This window comes from Conger conger, chromosome 2, assembly GCF_963514075.1.
Source record: "Conger conger chromosome 2, fConCon1.1, whole genome shotgun sequence".
Classification (NCBI taxonomy): Eukaryota; Metazoa; Chordata; class Actinopteri; order Anguilliformes; family Congridae; genus Conger; species Conger conger.
Genome location: NC_083761.1, coordinates 57,579,154 through 57,594,248, shown reverse-complemented (window position 1 = coordinate 57,594,248; position 15,095 = coordinate 57,579,154). Strand labels below are relative to the sequence as shown.

The window sequence follows — 15,095 nt, the reverse complement described above, 5'->3', positions numbered from 1 at the left end:
GACGAGCTCTGAATGACAAAGCACTGGGCATTTTGCTTAGCATCGAAAAGCGAGGAGAGGGCTGGCGGTTTGCAGACAGATGTCGGCCGGCTAGCAGAACGACAGTTGGAGCATGAAGGGCAGGAAAGGGGAGGGAAGAGTGAAAGTAGGCCAGATTATGAAATCATGCCACACTGCTCTGGATTTCTTCTCTGCTCTGGCTGGCCACACAAAGAAGAGTGGAAAACCCCTTCAGGAAAAACAACTTACTGCAGGCTCACCCACATTTAATCAAATTAATGCCAGAGAGAGGGGTCTTTGAGAAGACTTATTTTTCCAAAGATATTAATTCTTCATTCTTTCTGTGCCTAATGTGTGATGGGTGGGGAATTGTTGAATCAATGACATCTGTGGAGAGAGGGTCTGGTAAAACAAGACCGATGATGGATTACTAGTGCCACCTTGAGGACATTGTCTGCAGAGCAAAAAGAATATATACAACAGATCAACCTCAAACTCTGGGAGGGGATTCGCATTATCTGCTGATTTTTGCAGTCCTGCCGCTTAATTTCAGTCACTGATTGTCTGTACACCTAATTTCCAGTTAATTTGATGCTGAAGCAACGTCACTTGCTTACTAGTTCATACAGACTTGTTAGGCGAAATAATGTGCATGAAATGCAGATGGAAAGAAAATTATTTAGAAAACCTTTTTGGAGGTTAAAGCTAGTGGTTAGTAGATAATTCTGAAGTCCCTGCACCATAGTTACAGTAGGTCATAGTCAATAATACCCCGTCCTACAAAATGGATGACAATGAAACCTGTTCTGATGAGGGACCAGATCTTAATCTGATATCTTTTAGCCATTGTTTATCATCTGGTTCTCAGATACCCATTTTGTACAAAACAAAAATGGATTAGTTCTCCATTTTCAGTTGATGGCTTGGCTTAAAGCATAATGAATTTAAAACAACAGACTCCTCGATAACAGAGAGCAAGGGGAGGCTGCCAGTGATGTCGTCAGCTGTCCTAGGAGAACAGAAGCCACTCTAGACAGCTGCTGAGAATGAGGGCCCTTTCAGCAGGACACAGAACAGGGAGGATGGAGAACATACAGGAGAACTAGTGGCACACTGGCATTAGTTGCCATTTGATACAGGCCAGTGTGTAGAAAACTGTGTGAGGTCTTAATGTCGAAGTATGATGCTTGGTGGGAAACCATTTCCCCTTTCACTGATGAGACTTACCCTGCCCTAATGTAGCAAAACTCCAGCTAAAATGGACTAAACCCTTGATAAATATAAGCAATTAAATGCATCTAGAGCATTAGGCAGGGGAATGCCACTGAGCCAGGGGCTTTTTCCACCAGAACCACATGGGGCTGAAGATCTCCCTGACTGCTTGGCAGTGCCACTATAAACCCTTGTTATGCCAGCAGGCCACTGTACATTAATCTTACAGCTGATGAAGCAGAGGGAACCAGAAAACAGAACAGAGTCGAAGAATGAGAAACAGAAACTGCTTAAGAACAAAGCACAAAGCACAGATACTACAAACATATGGGAAGTTGAACATGTAAAAGAAAAACTTTACCAAGTGTAATAGATCAAAACTTTAGAAATATAATCATGTTAATACATTATGTAGCTAGAACACTCACAAACCCAATGTGTTGAGCATAGCAATGCACAATATCCTGGTGCAAGCCAGTAGCTCAACACCTCAATCCTACAGTAGGCTGGATTTTGTTCATATGCATGAAACCAACTGATCCGACAGGAGAGACTACTCACATATGTCAAATGCATTTTACAAATGCCTAAGTGGCAGAGTTTGTAGCGATGCAGAAACAAAGAGGAAGGATAGAGAAGTTCACAGCACACAGGACAGTCTTCTCAGAAATCCCCCATCCCCTCTCATTGCCATTCTTCTGAGAAATAAAGCTTATCGGTGACCTCAGCTTTGGATAACGGAAAATGGAAAGACTTAGATAACTAGTATAAAGTTCGTATAACATGTTGGATGATTCTCACTGCTTTTAATATGACTCATTATAGCTACTTTATTCTCTTGAAATAATATAACACCCACCAGTTACTATGACTTTGTTTTTCATTATATACACAATTTATCTATGCCTGTAGCGACATTCTGAAAACAACGATAACGCGATTATCCGAGGGGCTGCACTATGATTACAGATTACTTGCAGATGCTTGTATTTGTGTTCGCCTGTGCACTACTTAGTGTGCACATGGCTACTTGTTCATGAGGCTACGTGTTTATTAGGATGATGGACACGTAGAAACATTGAAATTCAAATTTGTTGAATAAACATTTATTTAGTTATTTATATTTCGAATGTGACTCATTAATTGCGCACTAGATGTTGCGCATGACTTTGAACGTCTGCCATTACCACTGCAAAGACGGCACATATCCTAAGGAAAATCAGAGACGTTATTAAACTAACCTTACAACTGGTTCAACTGGTTTTGAAACGGGATATCCATTTTTACATTGCGAATTATAACAGCTGCTGATGTTGCCTTTTTGTTTGCCTTACAAAACGCTCGATCGCTGATACCATTAAAGGAATGTAAAACCATGGTCAAAGTTTCACAGTAGCCTAATTTTGCTACCGGTATGAATCACGTTAAGTGGCTGGAGCCGTCAGAACTCGGCAGCCAAAATAGGGTTTTGTAACATTAGTGTAACTGTGGCGTTCTAACAATTGCAAAAGTCCAGTCCAATTCCAACAATTAACATGGCTGTATTTACATTAATACGAGAGCTCTCGCTAGATTTCAGACATGCGTGGGTTTTTGGTTAATTTCACTAAAATCAGCCCTATAATTGAGTACAGCTCATTCAATGACGTCTGAAAATAGCAAGGTTGACAACGTTACATGGCAACATATACATAACAATAGCAAGCTAGATAACCTAGTATCACAGCTCCTGGCTCCTTTCTTTTAAAGTGTTCGTGCATGGCTGTGTGCTGGTGTGATCTGCGTTTCACCAACGACGTCGACTAATCGTTGCAGCCATAGTTTGGACACTTGGAAACAAATGTCTGCATATTCATCAAGAGAGCTATTGGACCTAAGGCTAAGAAGACAACACTGTACAATGTAGTTATAACTGAATTTCATGAGATGGCCAGATTTTCTACATCAAGGACATGGTCGTCTCATATCAACTCAAACCAAACAGAACTCTTCTGGTTAGGCACAAGACCCCAGGCCCTTATTAAAATGCCAAACGACAGTTCTCTTTCGACGCAGACTAAAAACACACCTTTAATACACACTACTATACCTTAGTCCTCCCTCCTGATTTACCGCCCCCTTCCAATATCCCTCTTGTACACCCTACATTATTAAATATCAGTCCTCCCTCCTGATTTACCCCCCCCTCCCCCTTATGATGACAATGACAGCTCTTCATGTGTGTTTGGCTATTTATGGTTTTTGAAGAACCTATACATGTAAATCACTTAGGATTAAAAGCATCTGCTAAATGACTAAAATGTAAAAATGTACACAAAGGCCTGTACAGAGCCCAACCCAATGACAATTCACACCAAAACCGAAAATACGGTACGCACAAGTGCGGTACAATTATTTTTAGGAGTAACAAGACTTCTCACTACTCAATTAATGATTTTTGTAAAGTGGTCAGTTTGCTTGTATATCCTGTAACCTCAGAATATTGGCCAGTCAGTGAAAAAGAAAAAAAGAAATCAGGGTAGTATATTCTCTACAAGTATGGCTACAGTACTTATACAGCTGTAGAAATAGCTGTAGTTTAACAAAAATAAAAATTCTCATTGTGCATTCTTGGACTGGATAAGAGCATTCTTCAATACGCTGCTTTTGCTGACGCAGGAATCCTGGCTAACTCCTGAGACCGCATACATTACCTTAATGTAGAGGGCCTAAATGCTATGAAACACTGAGCACTCCATCAGGGCCAGGGGAGGAATAGACTACACAAAATAACCTGTCAGGAACAGAAGCATTTTACTTTGTGTAAAGCTTTTAACTACGTGTGCTGCCTCCATGAATGTCATGGAGCAGTCCCCTGGGCACTGAACACCCCTCAAAACCAGTTCAGTCGCAAATAAAGCTGTGAATCCTTGAAGAGAAGGTGCTTTGTTGTGTTGTATGGACCCTTCGTCTGAAACCGAGCATGCAAATGACACCTTGTTTTTGTGTCAGTTGGCAAGGTGACTGAAGAACATAAGCACTAGTTCAGTCCATCAAAAGCAGAGTAAGGCCTCACATCCCTGCATCATTTACTCTAAATTCTGGTGTAAACTGCTTTGTCTCCAACAGCCTTCTCAAAAAGTCTCATTTCAGCTCTCCTGACATTTTTTGGTCTGAATTTGCAGTGTATCTCTGGGTTCTCAAACCGTACGTAGCTTATTCTCAATCTTTTCTCATTACCGTGGATCATGTAAACTGGAGGGAGAGAATTATTTTTTTCTTTTAAACTGGTTTTGCCTGAATTGCAGACTTCCTAATTACTGACAATGCATTACTATTATAAGAGACATGGTTAGCTATGAAACAGAAGCAGAAGTGTTGGTTGAACACGGACTGAATTCCACAAAGTTCCTGCCAAGTCATATTATACTGCCACAACCAGTTAAATCAATAATTAACTGTAAAACAATACACTAGCCAGCCTTACAGTCAATAAACATGTGCAGCATAGCAGCAATTAATAAATTCATTACCTTCATAAATATGCACATACTTTCACACGGTTTAACATGAAGCAAACCTCTCTCATTGGAACCCAACACCCCCCACACCCAGCAGATCACCCACCACTGTCTGGTTATACAATGAAGCCTCAGAGTCAGACTCTACAGTGGAAAAACAAACTGTGTTCTGCAATACATAAAAGCAGGGAAGGCTGTAAATCTGCGGTACAAAGACTGCAAGATGGGCTGAACTTGAGTCATATCCCAGACAGAACATCACACTGAAGCAGCAGTAAAACGCAGGTTTCAGCACAATCTCCACTACGGTCACTATGGCAACAAATACCTCCATCTAATGTAGCTTGGAGACCCAACAGGGCCGTGTCACTAAAGCCATCAGGACGGCCAAGGCTATTTTCCCCAGAAAGTACACGCATGCGCACATACACGCACACCACCACAAACGGCCAATTGGTATTCAACCTGTGAAGGCTCCATAAAGCCAAACATAATTTCCCTGCCCCCCCCCAAAGTAGAAAAAATGAAGCATAATGAATAATATTCTGAAGATACGACAGTGTACAGCGCTGTGTGAAACACACAGGATTTACGGTACTGAATGAGACAGAGTACGACCCATGCACCAAATTCATTTTAGTAGACAAACATCTCACACCCTCCCACACTAACTTCGAGGAATGCTACAAATAACCTGTAAAACCCACATACAGCAACCGAGTCAATGAGGTCTGCAATACGTGGAAATGAATTTGAAGGGCGGTCTTAGTTTCCCGAGGGTCTCAGAGGAGCGACGGCGTACAGAGTAGGACCGTCACGGCACCACAGCTCCATCCTGTGGAAGCTTCTGGATGCTGCCATTTTAAAGCCCTCGTCACAAACACCGTTCTTGGTACATCTTACATGAGGTCATATTGTACAGTACGACACACCACTTATTTCAGACATAAAATAACCATGAACATTCCTACAGAAAATGTCAACAGGGTCATTGACAAATGGGACGTTAATTTCCCCAATAGGGAATTGCTGCTCTTCAATCCCTGATCTTTGCACCCATTTTCACCACAAACATTTCTCTGGATAATAGCACCTGCCAAATGCCAGCACGGTAAAAAGAACAATACACATTTAAGCTTACATCAAAGTTTATTTTCTCCTTTAACGGAGTTCATGTTGGGCGTCTCGTCTTTAATCCTCACATAACAATACAGGTTTCAGAACATCAAAATACTTCTCTAAAACTTACACAAACTCTAAAACAGCCATGACAAATACCAAACCAATACGAAATCTACCAAACACTTGACAAATAGCTTCTTTACCCTGAGACGGCAGAGAACGGGGGAAAAGAATTAGCCATGAGCTGTAGAAACAGTGCTGACCTTTCTGCAGCGAGGGTTGGGGCAGCTGAACAGACAAATTTCTTTCTCCAGCAGGGCCGGGAAATTACAGGAGGGACACCTGGGACACAGAGAGAGAGAGAGAGAGAGAGAGAGAGAGAGAGAGAGAGAGAGAGATGAAGACCCATCCCAATTATGGCTCCATTAGGCAGGCTAGGTAATCCTATGACATGGTCTTCCAGTGAATTATTTAATTCCCAATCTCCAGACCACAGCAAGGGCCAATCCGCTTCAGGATTTTGTGCCAACTTCTGCTCTTAATGATTTAATTAGCTAAATAATGTCTGGAGCAGACATTTGTATATGGACCAGCTACAGCTGCAGACTACTAGTGTATCCTAAACATTGTACTGTGCTCAAGTACAGGATTGAATCAACATAAGAGTGGTCAGAAAAATACATTAAATTAATCGGGTGGAACAAAAACCAACTCGACTGGAGTTGTCCACCCCTGCCGAGAACGCGCAAGTCTTTAATGTTCAGGGAAAAGAAATCCATCAACGCGAAAGCAAGGGAGCCCAAACGGAAAGGTCACCGTGTGCTCTAGTGAGAGGGAGGCCTCGGGGCGCAGCGCACCTGGTGAGCTCGTCGGCACAGGTGGCCGCCACGGCCTCCTCGGCCTGCCGCTCGTAGTACTTGCGCAGGATGCTTTCAGGAAGCACCTTCTCCAGCTCGCTGGTGGGGAAGGTGCAGGTGCAGTTCCCATCCATGCAGCTCAGCTCCGACTGCAAGGCAAGTCAGAGATGCGAGTGCCATTAAAGTCACCATCCTGGATATGAAGAAGATGGTGGTGGAATACATTTCATTCAAACAGGGAATCAGTAGGTGATTCATGGAGAGAAAAAAAACATGAAAGAATCCATTTGAACCTTTTCATTTCGGTGGGTGGCTACAGGGTAGTATCCATCCAACCATCCATCCATCCATTATCTTAACCCGCTTATCCTGAACAGGGTCGCAGGGGGGCTGGAGCCTATCCCAGCATACATTGGGCGAAAGGCAGGAATACACCCTGGACAGGTCGCCAGACCATCGCAGGGCACACACACCATTCGTTCACACACTCATACCTATGGGCAATTTAGACCCTCCAATCAGCCTAACCCGCATGTCTTTGGACTGTGGGAGGAAACCGGAGTACCCGGAGGAAACCCACGCAGACACGGGGAGAACATGCAAGCTCCGCACAGAGAGGCCCCGGCCGACGGGGATTCGAACCCAGGACCTCCTTGCTGTGAGGCGGCAGTGCTACCCACTGCACCATCCGTGCCACCTACAGGGTAGTATCACCACAGTGAATAGGGAGGCTGAAGTAACCGTAACTTAAGGAAGACGTGTTGAAAGGACCCTTACCCTTCCTGCCCCGAACACGGCCTCCTGAGCGTACTTCACCAGGCATTCCTTGCAGAAGAGATGGCCGTCGACGCACTGCGTCATCTCCTCAAACGCAAACTCGCCGTAGCAGCAGCAGCACTCGATGAGCTGCCCGTCCTGCAAACGTGCGAGAAGTCAGCCACGCCACGGCACCGCAGAGCGGATCTGAGCATGGTTATGACCGCTCATGACCATTGCAAAATATGCAATATCACTCCCTAAAAATTGGTACAATATTTTATGCATCAAAGTTCCCAATAGACCACAAGCAGATGAAAAGTCACAGTCAACAATACCTTTTGATACTGTTCCTCATTCATTTGAAGTGCTAACAGGAAATCTTCATGCTATGGGGGAAAAAAGATTGATTTTATGAGTTGCCATATTTGTCATGCTTGAACAATTGTTTTAAATGTTTTACATTCTCATTTCCACAAACAATTTTACATTTATTTTCAGATTCCATTGAGAAAAGTAAATATGAAAAACACAGTATTTGGACAGTGATATTTGTTTTGTTTTTACTCTGTACTACAGCAAACATACAATTGAAATAAAACAACCACTATGTGGTTAAACTTTCAGCTTTAATTTGAAGATTTTTTACATCATAATGGGTGACTGCGTAAGAATCACAGCCCTTTTCATACACAGCCCCCTCCCCCCCATTTTAGGGGACCAAAAGTAATTGGACAACTGACTGTCCAAATGTTTCTTGGACAGCTGTGTTAAGTTTCCTTGTACGTTATTGCATAAAAGAGTGAGCAAAAGGTTGACTCTAGGAGAGCCATTTGCATTTGTCTGTTGTAGTCTCTCAACATGAGGACCAAAGAAGTGCCAATGCCAGTAACGGAGGCCATCATTAGGCCGTAAAATCAGAATACATCAGACACAGACAAAAATTAGGCGTCAAAATCAAGCATTTATATTAATACGAAGCAAGAACGCACTGGTAAGCTCAGTAATGGCAAACGACCAGGTAGACCACAGTAGACAGTGTAGTGAATGACTATGAATTGTGAAGAAAAACCCCTTTGTAACTGTTCTACAGATTAAGAACACACTCCAGGATGTAGGCATAGACATGTGGAAGAGAATGACTATGCCAGCAGAGATGACTATGCCAGCATAACCTTAGATGATTCACCACAAGATGCCAAAAAAAAAATAGTTTGCAAAAACACACATTAAAAACCTGTAGAGTTCTGGAACAAAGTGTTATGGACAGATGAGACAAAGATCAAAGTGTACCAAAGTGATGGAAAGAGGAAAGCGTAAAAAAAAAAAAAAAAAAAAAAAAAGGAACTGCTCACAATCCTAAGTGCCCTCACGATCTGTGAAACATGGTGGTTGTATGGCTACGGCTTGGGCAAGTAAGGCTGCCACTGGCCCTGGCTCACTTGTGTTCATTGATGATGTCACAGCTGATGGCAGCAGTAGGACTAATGCCAAAGTACACAATCAAAACTTGATTGGACATTGCTTCATCATGCAGCAGGACAATGATCTAAAATATAGAGCCAGACCAACCAAGGAGTTTCAGGGCAAAAAGTGGAATGTTCTTGATTGGCCAAGTCAATCACCCGACTCCAATGCAAATGAGCATGCATTTCAGCTGAAGACCAGATTGAAGACAAATAGAATGAAATTCTCCTGTTTGTTTCCAGGAGTACAGAGAGAAAACAAAAAATGTGTCACTGTCCAAATACTGCACTGTATATATAGCTTTCTATATTGATCCTGTATATATCGCATAATGTTTCTTTGGTCACACAGTTGTTTGGGAGAAGTATTAAGAGTGAAAACCCTGGCCCTTACCTCAGACATCTCCTTCATCTTCTGTTCATAGAATTTCACTTCCCTCTGAAGTGAAGGTGGAAGGGACTTCAATGAATAAGATCTGCAGTATCGCCTCTTGTTCTCCAGGAAAAACATGCGTTTCTCAAGCTTTGTGGAACCTGGCAGAAGACCACGATCACTCACTTTAAGGGTGCAATACAAGTTGCATTTATCAGCTTGACTGCTTCAGAAGACATTGTTTGCTCGCATGTCCCAGGAAGTTGACAATTATGAGCTCTAGAGGAACCATATACAAAGTAGGGGGAGAGAGACTTCCCCTTTAGACTGATGTGGCATCAGCAAATTCCACTACTAATCAAGACAGCAGGCAGCAAAAGAACAGAACTGCATGGTGGGGAAAAATAAATAAGTGAAACATGTAGTCACCTTGCTCAAACTTGAAATCCATGTAGGAAAACTGGTTCATCGGTTTTCGCTTTTTCCCTCTCGATTGAGTAGAATGCTCTCCCCATTTCTTAAGGGCATCAGACAAGGCCTAATCAGAAACAAAAGCCAGCAAATTATTTTCCTGAACAGGGCATATAAAACAATAATCAATAAAACATAAATAAAATCTCTTGACAATTGGTCCATACACCCAGTAATCACTTTGGGTAGACCTGTACACCAGCTTGTTAATGCAAATAATTAATCAGCCAATCATGTGACAGCAACATAGTGCATAAAAGCATTCAGACGTGGTCAACATATGTTCAGACCAAATGTCAGAATCGGAAGAAATGTGATCGAAGTGACTTTGACCATGAGACAGGGTGGATTTAGTTTCTCAGAAACAGCTGATCTCCTGGGACAACAGTCTCTAGAATTTGCAGAGAATGGTGAAAAAAAAAAAAAAAAAAACATTCAGTGAACAGCAGTTCTGCGTGTACAAATGGCTTGTTAATGAGATGTCAGGGGAGAACAGGGAGCTGACAGGAAGGTGACCGTAACGCAAATAACCACGCACTACAACAGTGGAATGCAGAAGAGCATCTCTGAACACACAACACATCAAACTTCTAAGTGGATAGGCTACAGCGGCAGAAGACTAAAAAATAAGTCTAATGCCTAATAAAGTGCTCCCTGAGTGTATACTGTATTGGAATTGTTCATACAAGCATTCCTTTGAAAGATACTGGTAATACCTTTAAAATGGAAGAACATAACATACCCAGTTATTCTGGGTTTCCATATTTATTTAAAGCCCTAGCAGAACTAAGTTAAATGGTTGAGTATATAATGTGCTGAGGAAGTTAAAACATCTTTTCACTCTCTACCTGCCGGACACATATATCCAAAAACCACCCATATACACAGGAGGCATTTCAAATTGAACAAACCTTCCCCACAGCCAGTCAGTAGCTATGAAAGCTTAGAGTGAAAAGAATCTTTATTAAAATCAAAGGGAAAAGGTGTGGAGCATACAGATGTAAGCCCTTTAAAAGGTGCAAAACTATGCAGTTAAATTTGACTGATGAAGACGCAGTAGATCAAAATGTGCCAGTTTTGCACCAATAAAGGGATTATTCAGCATCCGTGCACTCCCGACAATTTCCTTTTTAAATGCATTACTGTCCTGCATCTGAGAGGCACCGAGTTAGCCTTTTCACCGCTTGATGGACAGTGACCTCCTTGTTGACGATCTTTATCAACAATTCTGTTAAATTACTTCCATTGGCAGAATAGAATGAATATTGCATATCTCCAAAAAGAAAACGCTGCAACACTGGCTGACTGTCCAGTCAGGTCAGTGACATGTTACCCCTTTGCAAAACTAATACCAAGTCTCCTCTCTGCTTCACCCCCCCATGATTAAATTCAGTTACTGCAAAACCCATTGGCTAAACATTGCGCTGACTGAATATAAAGCCATTTAAAAACACAGTTCCAAGATGATCAATGTAGAAAAATCCAGCACAAAAACAGCACGTGAGTCAGTCTACCTTGCGAGTGATTGCATAGTGTCCCTTCAGAGATCTCAGAGCCCATTTGATGTCCAAGCTGCTTAACATTTTGAAATCCCCCATCAACAGGTCCGCGGCTTGAATGAAGGTGCGAGCATCAGCCATTCCCAGGTTTGCGAAATCGAAAAAATCTGCCTTTTTCTAAAAAAACAAAAACAAAGCACCAATGCAGGTGTAACGTGAATTAAATGCTGCACAAATCCGCATTTCATCACTAAAATGATGAAATAGTCTTAAAATAGTCTTGCCAAGTTGCTAGCCAAGTTGCTCACTTGCCTGTATTTCAGTAGTATTTGTTTCCAGAAAAATACTGGTTTGTAGATTCAAGACCGGGATTCTTTCGTTCTTTGGGTATTCAGGGTTCTCCAATAAAAAGTTGCAAATTCTGCAAAGACAATGATACATGTGTCTTTCTAGAAGCATAATGATTTTCTGCAATTATTGCTGAAAGTCCTGAAGGCATTCTGGAATCGTAATCAGCTGTATGGTGCAGACATGTCCAGTCTGTCATGTACTTATGAACTATGATACGACTCCAAGCAGATACCAGAAGCTGAAATCTGGTTTCTGGCACTGCACTTTACATTGGCATGGCAATAAACATTAAATCAAACAGAGAAAATTCATGCTTCCTCATCAGATATCAATCTCTGCCCCCAGCCTGTTCAACTTCATTTTGTTTTGCACTAGCAAACAGGGCGTGTTGACCATGTAAAGGTAGGAATCTGCACAGCATAACAGCAGGTTCTGAATGTTTATGAAAATGTGCCAAGAGAACACCCCTTGCCTATTTTTTATACTTGTATTTCAAAACTTGTGACGCCAATGTTGCTACTCATTCCTCCAGGTTAAAATTACCTTTGAGTTAGAATTATCCATCACAATAACTACCAGAGCGGAGCACAATTAGGCATGGTCAAGTTCACTGCAATGGAAAATAAATAAAAAAAGGTTCCTCAAAAAATGCCAATTGCAATGTCTCTTCCATGGCCATTGAACGAGTGTATTTTTCAACAATGGAGTAATTTTGTGATAAAATATAAATAACCGATATCAGTAAACAAGGAAACTATTTTACACAAGTTAGGTCGCAAAGACTACGGCTTCCAAAGGAACCCATTTGAAAAAGCACTGGAAGTGCACAAGTAAAGCACAAAAATATTAAACTGGGGTAGAGATGAATGGCTTGCTGTGCCGCTTCTACAAGCCACTAACACCCCACTAGCTTCAGACAATTCCATTGATCGCACAGAAAGGAACTCATAATGAGACACCTCCATAAAGGGCGTCTCATAAAACCATCCTCCTGACATGGAGTAAGGCAAACCTTCTGCCAGCTGTGGTGCAGGCAGGGATTCTGCCAACACACGGCACTGTGGAATGAACTAGCACCCTTGGCACATATGTATGGAATGTATTCCACCTAGTCCCACCCTTTCGAGGATTTGACTCATGAATTGTAACTTGACACTATCAAATTCAATACACATGTATTTGGTAGCTAAAGGGCAGTGATTAACCAAAATGACACAAACACTGTCGCAATCTAAAACTGCCATCATCGAAATGGAAAACAGGATGCCAAAACCATCCGTTCCAGTTCAAGAGTCTAGCATACTCACTAATTGAACTCTTCCACTCCTAACCCAGATTGGAACTGGTATCGAGTGCTTCATAAATGAAACAGAAAAACACATTTACTTACAAATTTAAATCTTTTGCATTGTGTTTCCTTATCCAATTTGTTAAAAAGTCTTCCTCTACATCCGGAAAGAGGTCCATCTGCCCAAAACAAAGTTGTGTTACATGAGCTCACATTATAACAGCATACATTGACTAACTTGATCTTGATCTGCAAGCATAAGTAATCTTTCCCCATTTAAAAACAGACGGCATCCACCAACTTAAAAAAATGTCTTGACAAATTTCAAACTCTAAACTACCCTGAACAGTTGTGTCCACTTTCACAGGAACACAGAAATAACAGAATTTCAGCATACAAGCCTATTCATTTCATAAATTTTTTTATTTATTAATTCTGAATTATTTTATGAATATAATATCAATTAAACACAAATTTCAACAAGGTGAGATTTTCTGTAAATAGAGTGCATTTTAATCCCAATCATTGTGATAAAAACAGCAATGTGGATTAAAATTATTAAAGCCAGTGAATTCTAAAGTGCTGTAGTGCACTTCTGAATTTAACCAAAGTAAGTTTCAAGCATAAGTTTCTAAGTTTTAAGCATACCAACTACATACTGATGGCACAATCCTGTTAAAAACAGTAAATGGGCTAGCTCGCAGAAAAACAGCCATTTCTCAAAATGTTAAGCTTTTTGAAGGTGTAAGGAACTTGTCAACATTGATGGCCAATTCCCCTCTGATCTTACACAACTGCGGCAACATTCTAGTTTCATAACGGTTTAAGAACATAAAGGCTTCAGTCAGAAAAACACCACAGAACTGTGGTATAGTAAATGGTGTGCATCACTCCCTTCAATGCTCAAAAGAAAACTGGAGAGGAAAAATGTACAACTCTCTCATGGCAGCACACCACACTTACCACTCCCTGCACCAAAGTCTGCACCTCAGGGCCACTGCCTCCAGCATTGGAGGGCCCAGGCCTCTCGTCATCAACCACCTCTTGGGGCACAGGCTGACCTGTTCTCACAGGTCTCTGGACCACAAAAAACACCTCACCCACAGGCTGCTGTGGCTGCACCTGCTCCACGGGCTGTATCTGAACAAAGTTCAAGGGGCCTTCCTCTATACCCCTGTCTGTCCTTTGCAGGCTGCCAGTAATGGGCTGGATTTCATGGGCAACCTCCACAGTATCCACTACTTGAGGCACCTCAGCAATGAAAACTGCTCCCTCCGGGTCAGTCCCGTCGCTTGCAGGTCTGGGCAGAGCTCCGGCTTTCGACGTAGACGGTGCTGCACTCTGGTTCTCAGCCACTGGGGCCACACTTTCCAACACAGGATGCGTGTCTGGTTGTGGAAGCCCATCATTCCGGTGTGCCGGCCCCTGAGAAAAGCCACCGCCCCAGAGAGCTGCAGGTCGGATAACACTGGGACGAAGTGGCAGTTGTGGCTGAAAGACAGTGACAAAGGATTGTGGCTGGATTTCAATCATCTCTACCTGGAGAAACGGACTTATCAACATAGGCTCAAGATTCAGTAGAATCATGCCACACTTTAAAAGAATGAAAATTGTGTTTTTACCGCTAAAATCGCATGCCCATCTTCCTCTTCCTCTTCCTCCTCTTCAACCTCATATTCTGGTTCAGACTTCAACTGGACAGAATGGTTCGGTACACAGGCAAGGACCTCCTCATCGGAGTCATCAGATATAGTAATAAAGAGGTCATTTCTAACTTCACCATCTGCCAAAACATTCGGAGGTCACCAAGATTAATGATAATTCTAACTGACTGATCCTTGAATGCTGTATATTGACCATAGCAATCACCTACCTTGTCCCCGATGTCTGCGGAAGCTGGCCAAATGAATGACATCATCATCATTTGCTTCATCAGCCATCGTCGGAACCAGAGACTCTCCAGTCTTCACTCTTATGCTCACACAGACGAAGTCCACATACTCCTGGGTAAAATATATAATTGAAATAACTGCAGTAGTCCGAATGCTTGCATTTAACTTTGTTTCCAAATAGGAATATCTACAGACGCTTGACTACGTGATGACTGACATCTTTGTCAGTGTGGTTTGAGAAACAATCGGCTTCTTTCACGCAGATTTCACTCCTAAAACAGTTGCTAAAAAGGTTTTTTTTTTACCTG

At 42.1% G+C, this 15,095-nt stretch overlaps 1 protein-coding gene across 3 annotated transcripts in view; it reads right to left on the bottom strand.

Moving 5' to 3' along the window:
* The window catches only part of rnf216 (ring finger protein 216), a 39,711-nt gene that overhangs the window by 10,728 nt on the left and 13,888 nt on the right, over nucleotides 1-15,095 (bottom strand). For all 3 annotated transcript variants that reach the window (XM_061233201.1, XM_061233202.1, XM_061233200.1), the window contains 12 exons: nucleotides 14,769-14,898; nucleotides 14,518-14,678; nucleotides 13,859-14,386; nucleotides 12,998-13,074; nucleotides 11,569-11,677; nucleotides 11,272-11,433; nucleotides 9,716-9,824; nucleotides 9,308-9,447; nucleotides 7,786-7,836; nucleotides 7,469-7,606; nucleotides 6,692-6,840; nucleotides 6,098-6,176 (listed from right to left, as the gene is read on the bottom strand). In XM_061233201.1, the coding sequence (XP_061089185.1) occupies nucleotides 6,098-6,176; nucleotides 6,692-6,840; nucleotides 7,469-7,606; nucleotides 7,786-7,836; nucleotides 9,308-9,447; nucleotides 9,716-9,824; nucleotides 11,272-11,433; nucleotides 11,569-11,677; nucleotides 12,998-13,074; nucleotides 13,859-14,386; nucleotides 14,518-14,678; nucleotides 14,769-14,835 (1,770 nt within the window). In that variant the 5' untranslated portion in view covers nucleotides 14,836-14,898. The remainder of the gene's footprint in view (nucleotides 1-6,097; nucleotides 6,177-6,691; nucleotides 6,841-7,468; nucleotides 7,607-7,785; nucleotides 7,837-9,307; nucleotides 9,448-9,715; nucleotides 9,825-11,271; nucleotides 11,434-11,568; nucleotides 11,678-12,997; nucleotides 13,075-13,858; nucleotides 14,387-14,517; nucleotides 14,679-14,768; nucleotides 14,899-15,095) is intronic.